General features: G+C 48.1%; 1 protein-coding gene across 1 annotated transcript in view; it reads right to left on the bottom strand.

The window, feature by feature from the left end:
- Positions 1–12,080, bottom strand: part of LOC134572095 (ras-related protein Rab-35-like) — a 49,330-nt gene that overhangs the window by 9,755 nt on the left and 27,495 nt on the right. The window contains exon 6 of the mRNA XM_063430910.1: positions 7,806–7,930. Within this exon, the coding sequence (XP_063286980.1) occupies positions 7,806–7,930 (125 nt within the window). The remainder of the gene's footprint in view (positions 1–7,805; positions 7,931–12,080) is intronic.

The raw sequence follows: 12,080 nt of genomic DNA on the forward strand, positions 1-12,080 counted from the left end.
GCAGTGAATCTGACACGGTGTAACCGCACGCCCTCTGCATGCAGTGAATCTGACACGGTGTAACCGCACGCTCTCTGCATACAGTGAATCTGACACGGTGTAACCGCACGCTCTCTGCATGCAGTGAATCTGACACGGTGTAACCGCACGCTCTCTGCATGCAGTGAATCTGACACGGTGTAACCGCACGCTCTCTGCATGCAGTGAATCTGACACGGTGTTATCGCACGCCCTCTGCATGCAGTGAATCTGACACGGTGTAACCGCACGCTCTCTGCATGCAGTGAATCTGACACGGTGTAACCGCACGCTCTCTGCATGCAGTGAATCTGACACGGTGTAACCGCACGCTCTCTGCATGCAGTGAATCTGACACTGTGTAACCGCACGCTCTCTGCATACAGTGAATCTGACACTGTGTTATCGCACGCCCTCTGCATGCAGTGAATCTGACACGGTGTAACCGCATGCTCTCTGCATGCAGTGAATCTGACACGGTGTAACCGCACACCCTATGCATGCAGTGAATCTGACACTGTGTTATCGCACGCCCTCTGCATGCAGTGAATCTGACACTGTGTTACCGCACGCTCTCTGCATGCAGTGAATCTGACACTGTGTGACCGCACGCTCTCTGCATGCAGTGAATCTGACACGGTGTAACCGCACACCATTCACATACAGTAAATCTGACACTGTGTAAACGCACGCTCTGTGCATGCAGTGAATCTGACACGGTGTTACCGCACGCTCTCTGCATGCAGTGAATCTGACACGGTGTTACCGCACGCTCTCTGCATGCAGTGAATCTGACACGGTGTTACCGCACGCTCTCTGCATGCAGTGAATCTGACACGGTGTAACCGCACACTCTCTGTATGCAGTGAATCTGACACGGTGTAACCGCACGCTCTCTGTATGCAGTGAATCTGACACGGTGTAACCGCACGCTCTCTGTATGCAGTGAATCTGACACGGTGTAACCGCACACTCTCTGTATGCAGTGAATCTGACACGGTGTAACCGCACACTCTCTGCATACAGTGAATCTGACACGGTGTAACCGCACACTCTCTGCATGCAGTGAATCTGACACGGTGTAACCGCACGCTCTCTGCATACAGTGAATCTGACACGGTGTAACCGCACACTCTCTGCATACAGTGAATCTGACACGGTGTAACCGCACGCTCTCTGCATACAGTGAATCTGACACGGTGTAACCGCACACTCTCTGCATACAGTGAATCTGACACGGTGTAACCGCACGCTCTCTGCATACAGTGAATCTGACACGGTGTAACCGCACACTCTCTGCATACAGTGAATCTGACACGGTGTTACCGCACGCTCTCTGCATGCAGTGAATCTGACACGGTGTAACCGCACGCTCTCTGCATGCAGTGAATCTGACACGGTGTAACCGCACGCTCTCTGCATACAGTGAATCTGACACGGTGTAACCGCACGCTCTCTGCATGCAGTGAATCTGACACGGTGTAACCGCACGCTCTCTGCATACAGTGAATCTGACACGGTGTAACCGCACGCTCTCTGTATGCAGTGAATCTGACACGGTGTAACCGCACGCTCTCTGCATACAGTGAATCTGACACGGTGTTACCGCACGCTCTCTGCATGCAGTGAATCTGACACGGTGTAACCGCACACTCTCTGCATACAGTGAATCTGACACGGTGTAACCGCACGCTCTCTGCATACAGTGAATCTGACACGGTGTAACCGCACACTCTCTGCATGCAGTGAATCTGACACGGTGTAACCGCACACCCTATGCATGCAGTGAATCTGACACGGTGTAACCGCACACCCTATGCATGCAGTGAATCTGACACGGTGTTACCGCACGCTCTCTGCATGCAGTAAATCTGACACGGTGTAACCGCACGCTCTCTGTATGCAGTGAATCTGACACGGTGTTACCGCACACTCTCTGCATGCAGTGAATCTGACACGGTGTTACCGCACGCTCTCTGCATACAGTGAATCTGACACGGTGTAACCGCACACTCTCTGCATACAGTGAATCTGACACGGTGTAACCGCACGCTCTCTGCATACAGTGAATCTGACACGGTGTAACCGCACACTCTCTGCATGCAGTGAATCTGACACGGTGTAACCGCACACCCTATGCATGCAGTGAATCTGACACGGTGTAACCGCACACCCTATGCATGCAGTGAATCTGACACGGTGTTACCGCACGCTCTCTGCATGCAGTAAATCTGACACGGTGTAACCGCACGCTCTCTGTATGCAGTGAATCTGACACGGTGTTACCGCACACTCTCTGCATGCAGTGAATCTGACACGGTGTTACCGCACGCTCTCTGCATACAGTGAATCTGACACGGTGTAACCGCACACTCTCTGCATGCAGTGAATCTGACACGGTGTAACCGCACACTCTCTGCATGCAGTAAATCTGACACGGTGTAACCGCACACTCTCTGCATGCAGTGAATCTGACACGGTGTTACCGCACACCCTATGCATGCAGTGAATCTGACACGGTGTAACCGCACGCTCTCTGTATGCAGTGAATCTGACACGGTGTAACCGCACACTCTCTGCATACAGAGAATCTGACACGGTGTTCCCGCACGCTTTCTGCATGCAGTGAATCTGACACGGTGTTACCGCACACCCTATGCATGCAGTGAATCTGACACGGTGTAACCGCACGCTCTCTGCATACAGTGAATCTGACACGGTGTAACCGCACGCTCTCTGTATGCAGTGAATCTGACACGGTGTAACCGCACGCTCTCTGCATACAGTGAATCTGACACTGTGTTATCGCACGCCCTCTGCATGCAGTGAATCTGACACGGTGTAACCGCACGCTCTCTGCATGCAGTGAATCTGACACGGTGTTACCGCACGCTCTCTGCATACAGTGAATCTGACACGGTGTAACCGCACACTCTCTGTATGCAGTGAATCTGACACGGTGTAACCGCACGCTCTCTGTATGCAGTGAATCTGACACGGTGTAACCGCACGCTCTCTGTATGCAGTGAATCTGACACGGTGTAACCGCACACTCTCTGTATGCAGTGAATCTGACACGGTGTAACCGCACACTCTCTGCATACAGTGAATCTGACACGGTGTAACCGCACACTCTCTGCATGCAGTGAATCTGACACGGTGTAACCGCACACTCTCTGCATACAGAGAATCTGACACGGTGTTCCCGCACGCTTTCTGCATGCAGTGAATCTGACACGGTGTTACCGCACACCCTATGCATGCAGTGAATCTGACACGGTGTAACCGCACGCTCTCTGCATACAGTGAATCTGACACGGTGTAACCGCACGCTCTCTGTATGCAGTGAATCTGACACGGTGTAACCGCACGCTCTCTGCATACAGTGAATCTGACACTGTGTTATCGCACGCCCTCTGCATGCAGTGAATCTGACACGGTGTAACCGCACGCTCTCTGCATGCAGTGAATCTGACACGGTGTTACCGCACGCTCTCTGCATACAGTGAATCTGACACGGTGTAACCGCACACTCTCTGTATGCAGTGAATCTGACACGGTGTAACCGCACGCTCTCTGTATGCAGTGAATCTGACACGGTGTAACCGCACGCTCTCTGTATGCAGTGAATCTGACACGGTGTAACCGCACACTCTCTGTATGCAGTGAATCTGACACGGTGTAACCGCACACTCTCTGCATACAGTGAATCTGACACGGTGTAACCGCACACTCTCTGCATGCAGTGAATCTGACACGGTGTAACCGCACACTCTCTGCATACAGTGAATCTGACACGGTGTAACCGCACACTCTCTGCATACAGTGAATCTGACACGGTGTAACCGCACGCTCTCTGCATACAGTGAATCTGACACGGTGTAACCGCACACTCTCTGCATACAGTGAATCTGACACGGTGTAACCGCACACTCTCTGCATACAGTGAATGTGACACGGTGTAACCGCACGCTCTCTGCATACAGTGAATCTGACACGGTGTAACCGCACACTCTCTGCATACAGTGAATCCGACACGGTGTTACCGCACGCTCTCTGCATGCAGTGAATCTGACACGGTGTAACCGCACACTCTCTGCATACAGTGAATCTGACACGGTGTAACCGAACGCTCTCTGCATACAGTGAATCTGACACGGTGTAACCGCACACTCTCTGCATACAGTGAATCTGACACGGTGTTACCGCACGCTCTCTGCATGCAGTGAATCTGACACGGTGTAACCGCACGCTCTCTGCATGCAGTGAATCTGACACGGTGTAACCGCACGCTCTCTGCATACAGTGAATCTGACACGGTGTAACCGCACGCTCTCTGCATGCAGTGAATCTGACACGGTGTAACCGCACGCTCTCTGCATACAGTGAATCTGACACGGTGTAACCGCACGCTCTCTGTATGCAGTGAATCTGACACGGTGTAACCACACGCTCTCTGCATACAGTGAATCTGACACGGTGTTACCGCACGCTCTCTGCATGCAGTGAATCTGACACGGTGTAACCGCACACTCTCTGCATACAGTGAATCTGACACGGTGTAACCGCACGCTCTCTGCATACAGTGAATCTGACACGGTGTAACCGCACACTCTCTGCATGCAGTGAATCTGACACGGTGTAACCGCACACCCTATGCATGCAGTGAATCTGACACGGTGTAACCGCACACCCTATGCATGCAGTGAATCTGACACGGTGTAACCGCACGCTCTCTGCATGCAGTAAATCTGACACGGTGTAACCGCACGCTCTCTGTATGCAGTGAATCTGACACGGTGTTACCGCACACTCTCTGCATGCAGTGAATCTGACACGGTGTTACCGCACGCTCTCTGCATACAGTGAATCTGACACGGTGTAACCGCACACTCTCTGCATGCAGTGAATCTGACACGGTGTAACCGCACACGCTCTGCATGCAGTAAATCTGACACGGTGTAACCGCACACTCTCTGCATGCAGTGAATCTGACACGGTGTTACCGCACACCCTATGCATGCAGTGAATCTGACACGGTGTAACCGCACGCTCTCTGTATGCAGTGAATCTGACACGGTGTAACCGCACACTCTCTGCATACAGAGAATCTGACACGGTGTTCCCGCACGCTTTCTGCATGCAGTGAATCTGACACTGTGTTACCGCACACCCTATGCATGCAGTGAATCTGACACGGTGTAACCGCACGCTCTCTGTATGCAGTGAATCTGACACGGTGTAACCGCACACTCTCTGCATACAGAGAATCTGACACGGTGTTCCCGCACACCCTATGCATGCAGTGAATCTGACACGGTGTAACCGCACGCTCTCTGCATACAGTGAATCTGACACGGTGTAACCGCACGCTCTCTGTATGCAGTGAATCTGACACGGTGTAACCGCACGCTCTCTGCATACAGTGAATCTGACACTGTGTTATCGCACGCCCTCTGCATGCAGTGAATCTGACACGGTGTAACCGCACGCTCTCTGCATGCAGTGGATCTGACACGGTGTTACCGCACACCCTATGTATGCAGTGAATCTGACACGGTGTTACCGCACACCCTATGCATGCAGTGAATCTGACACGGTGTTACCGCACACCCTATGCATGCAGTGAATCTGACACGGTGTTACCGCACACCCTATGCATGCAGTGAATCTGACACGGTGTAACCGCACACCCTATGCATGCAGTGAATCTGACACTGTGTAACCGCACGCTCTCTGCATGCAGTGGATCTGACACGGTGTTACCGCACACCCTATGCATGCAGTGAATCTGACACGGTGTTACCGCACGCTCTCTGCATGCAGTGAATCTGACACGGTGTTCCCGCACGCTCTTTGCATGCAGTGAATCTGACACGGTATTCCCGCACGCTCTTTGCATGCAGTGAATCTGACACTGTGTTACCGCACGCTCTCTGCATGCAGTGAATCTGACACGGTGTTACCGCACGCTCTCTGCATACAGTGAATCTGACACGGTGTAACCGCACACTCTCTGCATACAGTGAATCTGACACGGTGTAACCGCACACTCTCTGCATGCAGTGAATCTGACACGGTGTAACCGCACGCTCTCTGCATACAGTGAATCTGACACGGTGTAACCGCACACTCTCTGCATACAGTGAATCTGACACGGTGTAACCGCACGCTCTCTGCATGCAGTGAATCTGACACGGTGTAACCGCACGCTCTCTGCATGCAGTGAATCTGACACGGTGTAACCGCACGCCCTCTGCATGCAGTGAATCTGACACGGTGTAACCGCACGCTCTCTGCATGCAGTGAATCTGACACGGTGTAACCGCACGCTCTGTGCATGCAGTGAATCTGACACGGTGTAACCGCACGCTCTCTGCATACAGTGAATCTGACACTGTGTTATCGCACGCCCTCTGCATGCAGTGAATCTGACACGGTGTAACCGCACGCTCTCTGCATGCAGTGAATCTGACACTGTGTTACCGCACGCTCTCTGCATGCAGTGAATCTGACACGGTGTTACCGCACGCTCTCTGCATACAGTGAATCTGACACGGTGTAACCGCACACTCTCTGCATACAGTGAATCTGACACGGTGTAACCGCACACTCTCTGCATGCAGTGAATCTGACACTGTGTAACCGCACGCTCTCTGCATGCAGTGAATCTGACACTGTGTAACCGCACGCTCTCTGCATGCAGTGAATCTGACACGGTGTAACCGCACGCCCTCTGCATGCAGTGAATCTGACACGGTGTAACCGCACGCTCTCTGCATACAGTGAATCTGACACGGTGTAACCGCACGCTCTCTGCATGCAGTGAATCTGACACGGTGTAACCGCACGCTCTCTGCATGCAGTGAATCTGACACGGTGTAACCGCACGCTCTCTGCATGCATTGAATCTGACACGGTGTTATCGCACGCCCTCTGCATGCAGTGAATCTGACACGGTGTAACCGCACGCTCTCTGCATGCAGTGAATCTGACACGGTGTAACCGCACACCCTATGCATGCAGTGAATCTGACACTGTGTTATCGCACGCCCTCTGCATGCAGTGAATCTGACACTGTGTTACCGCACGCTCTCTGCATGCAGTGAATCTGACACTGTGTGACCGCACGCTCTCTGCATGCAGTGAATCTGACACGGTGTAACCGCACACCATTCACATACAGTAAATCTGACACTGTGTAAACGCACGCTCTGTGCATGCAGTGAATCTGACACGGTGTTACCGCACGCTCTCTGCATGCAGTGAATCTGACACGGTGTTACCGCACGCTCTCTGCATGCAGTGAATCTGACACGGTGTAACCGCACACCCTATGCATGCAGTGAATCTGACACGGTGTTACCGCACGCCCTCTACATGCAGTGAATCTGACACGGTGTAACCGCACACCCTATGCATGCAGTGAATCTGACACTGTGTGACCGCACGCTCTCTGCATGCAGTGAATCTGACACGGTGTAACCGCACACCCTATGCATGCAGTGAATCTGACACGGTGTTACCGCACGCTCTGTGCATGCAGTGAATCTGACACGGTGTTACCGCACGCTCTCTGCATGCAGTGAATCTGATACGGTGTTACCGCACGCTCTCTGCATGCAGTGAATCTGACACGGTGTTACCGCACGCTCTCTGCATGCAGTGAATCTGACACGGTGTAACCGCACACCCTATGCATGCAGTGAATCTGACACAGTGTTACCTCACACCATTCACATACAGTAAATCTGACATATCTTTGTTAAGGTGGATATAAATGTTACCTCCTCTACATTGCGGTTCTCTTTGGCACTTGTCTCAAAAAGCTTGACTCCCATCTGATCACTGAACCTTTTAGCATCCACAGACTCCACACGTTTCCGAGATGGATCGTCATCCTTGTTGCCCACTGAGGAGAGAGGAGACTATAGTTAAATGGTTACTCCATGTTTTTTGCTTTCCCTTTACCTACACGGCTAATTAGGTTTCCAGTTAAAATGCTGAAAATATAGAATTCACTTTGCTGAAATCCAGCACCAGGAGAAACTCCCTGAGCTGCTTTCGCTACCATAATCAACGTCTTAGCCTGCTTCTCCATGGTTCTCATAGCGAGTCACTCTGAGCCAGCACGTCCAGAGTCCTACCACCACGGCCACGTCTAAAAGCAGTAATAGTAATGGTTTCACTCTGCGGGGATGGCCCTCACAGGACAGAATGCAAGGGACAACGATTTGTGGATTAGAACTGGTTAAAAGAGACAAAAGGAAAGGCGACAATGATTTTGGTCTTTCGATCTTTCTTTACCACGCTCAGGTTAGGTTTTATCACTTTATACCTTCTGCAGCTTTCCTACATTTAATAATGACACGCGTCACGGTTTATCTGGATCTTTATTTTTTTTTGTCCTTTTGCAGCTAGTTTGAACTTTTTTACCTTTGCCTTTAGGTGTGTGTTATGGATGATCTTTGTGTCATTACAGACATTCCATTGACTCTGAGGAAGGTGTAAACACTTTAAGAAATGGATATGTATACCGCTTTAAGAAATGGATATGTATACCGCTTTAAGAAATGGATGTGTATACCACTTTAAGGGATGGATTTGTTTAATGCTTACCGATAGAAAGGCAGTGGTGTCCCGCTGTGAGTTACCTGGGTATTGTTCCACGTAATGGATCTTTAAACACATCTTTGGGCTGTCTGCATGTTTTTTTGAATTCTGTTTTTCTAGGACTCTGTTATATTGATACAGTTTGGGGTTTCCCTCCCTATCGTGGGGTTATATATCTCAGTGGACTGTGAAATCAGTGTATTAAGGAGATTTCCATCCTGGGGGGGGTTTTGACGGGGGCATTAGATCCGTGAGCTTGTGTGTTCAATGTGATCTGTTCGGGTTTTTAAAATTGATGGAGCCGGACAGCTCGTTGGATACTTGTCTCTGTTACTAAAGGGGGTATATTTGGAGACTGTACCTCCTTTCAGGAATGGCCGTCTCAGGGGGATGGATAAAAAGGGAACGAGTTTCTACTAAATGGGGAGGAGGCACTTCCTTTAAATGTTGTGCCCATTCACAAGAAAGGTAGTAGGGATGAGTCGGGCAACTATAGGCCAGTAAGCCTTACTTCAGTAGTGGGGAAAGTGATGGAAACCATGTTAAAGGATAGGATTGTTGAACATCTAAAAACACATGGATTTCAAGATCAGAGACAACATGGGTTTACTTCAGGGAGATCATGCCAAACTAATCTTATTGATTTTTTTGATTGGGTAACTAAAATTATAGATCAGGGTGGTGCAGTAGACATTGCTTACCTAGATTTCAGTAAGGCTTTTGACACTGTTGCACATAGAAGGCTAATCAATAAACTACAATCTTTGAGTTTGGATTCCAATATTGTTGAATGGGTAACGCAGTGGCTGAGTGACAGGCAACAGAGGGTTGTAGTCAATGGAGTATATTCGAAGCTTGGGCTTGTCACCAGTGGGGTACCTCAGGGATCTTTACTTGGACCCATTCTCTTTAATATTTTTATTAGTGATATTGCAGAAGGTCTTGATGGTAAGGTGTGTCTTTTTGCGGATGATACTAATATATGTAACAGGGTTGATGTTCCAGGAGGGATAAGCCAAATGGCAAATGATTTAGGTAAACTAGAAAAATGGTCAGAGTTGTGGCAACTGACATTTAATGTGGATAAGTGCAAGATAATGCATCTTGGACGTAAAAACCCAAGGGCAGAGTACAGAATATTTGATAGAGTCCTAACCTCAACATCTGAGGAAAGGGATTTAGGGGTGATTATTTCTGATGACTTAAAGGTAGGCAGACAATGTAATAGAGCAGCAGGAAATGCTAGCAGAATGCTTGGTTGTATAGGGAGAGGTATTAGCAGTAGAAAGAGGGAAGTGCTCATGCCATTGTACAGAACACTGGTGAGACCTCACTTGGAGTATTGTACGCAGTACTGGAGACCGTATCTTCAGAAGGATATTGATACCTTAGAGAGAGTTCAAAGAAGGGCTACTAAACTGGTTCATGGATTGCAGGATAAAACTTACCAGGAAAGGTTAAAGGATCTTAACATGTATAGCTTGGAGGAAAGACGAGACAGGGGGGATATGATAGAAACATTTAAATACATAAAGGGGATCAACACAGTAAAGGAGGAGACTATATTTAAAAGAAGAAAAACTACCACAACAACAGGACATAGTCTTAAATTAGAGGGACAAAGGTTTAAAAATAATATCAGGAAGTATTACTTTACTGAGAGGGTAGTGGATGCATGGAATAGCCTTCCAGCTGAAGTGGTAGAGGTTAACACAGTGAGGGAGTTTAAGCATGCGTGGGATAGGCATAAGGCTATCCTAACTATAAGATAAGGCCAGGGACTAATGAAAGTATTTAGAAAATTGGGCAGACTAGATGGGCCGAATGGTTCTTATCTGCCATCACATTCTATGTTTCTATGCTGCAGGGGATCCACTGCTTAGATTCGCTTTGGTTCCCGACAAAGGAACATCTTCGCGCTGAGACGTGCGTTGAAACTATGCTGCTTTTAATTTTCTTCACACCTGAGTGGACTGGAGGGGTGCAGTCTGAGCGTTGGGGCATTCACTCAGCAGCTTACAGGGTTATTGGAGTCGGCTGAGGCTGTATATCTGGTGATTGAATCTTTAGTCGAGAGATACTGTGATAGTATCCCCTGTCTAGGCTATCCTACTTTATCCTATCCTCTAAGCAGTGAGATCTATTTAGACGCCTAAACAAATTGGCCTGTACACTCTTCATCTATATCCGCCTCTTTTCTTCAACCTCTAAAAGGCTTCTATTGCTGTGGACATTGTTCCACGTGCAAATACCAAAAAAGGAAAATAACTAGCTTTGCAAGTACTCAAACTAAAAAAACATATTCTATCAAAAAACATATCCAGTGTTCCACTACTTTTGTGGTTTATTTACTTCAATGTGGTTGTGGAGCCCAATATGTGGGCCGCACCACTAGAAAACTTCACATTAGACTTTTGGAACCCTTTAATAACATCAAGAAAGGGAAACTTGACCACAGTGTTCCAAAACATTGCAATACTTGTCCTCTTTTCCATTGGGAACATTTTCAAGCTTTTGGTATAGAACATATCATATTAGGATGCAGAGGAGTGGACAAACTTCAAGAATTAATTTGTCAAGATGCTTTCTGGATATATACTTTACAAACATTACACTATGGCCTTAATGCTGAAATAGATTTACAAGGTTTGATATAATATTCAATTTGAACACTGGATTTATTGTTTGGATTTTGGGTGTATTTATTTCTCTTTTTTCTCTTTCTTTCTTTTTTGCATTTTGTGTGTTTTTTTTTATTTTCCATATACTGTCATGTATGCACATATATATTGGCAGTTTTTTTAAGTATCTCATTATGTTACTTTTTATATTACTGTATGGGTTTTACATATACCGGTAGATCTATTTATTGGATATATTTCATATTGTCCATTAGTGCATTGGCTAATTTACGTTTTTTATGTTCACATTTTGATATATACATTATCTATGTTTTTCCCTACCCTATATGCTTTTCAGATCACATATTCCATTTTTTTGTTCTATTAACCTATGTGGCGACATTTCGCCGGTTGTGTATACATTTTTCTTTGGTATTTAGGTCTCTACGCATGCGCTATGATGCGCCCGATTTTCGAGCGCCTAGAACTCTGACCTTCTTTACACATGCGCATTTTGACGGATGGACGTCACAGGAAGTGCGTCTTTGCGTTCCAGCTTGGAACGCACTCTGCCGGTGAACGGCGTTAGAGAAAATTACGATGGGTATAAGAAGTCCTTCTACACAAGAACTCGTACATATCCCTGAAGAAGTCCTCTATATATTTCGGACGAAACGCATTGGATATCGGACTTTCTTATTGTTTCTATTTGTTTTTATTATTTGTGCATTCATTTATTGTCTCTGTGGTCTCTGCTGCTCCAATTGGATTTGTGCCTCCAGTTTCTACACTGCCATCCAGTTCCACCGAGAGTGGAGTCATGCCTAC

This window comes from Pelobates fuscus, chromosome 8 (genome assembly GCF_036172605.1).
Source record: "Pelobates fuscus isolate aPelFus1 chromosome 8, aPelFus1.pri, whole genome shotgun sequence".
Lineage (NCBI taxonomy): Eukaryota > Metazoa > Chordata > Amphibia > Anura > Pelobatidae > Pelobates > Pelobates fuscus.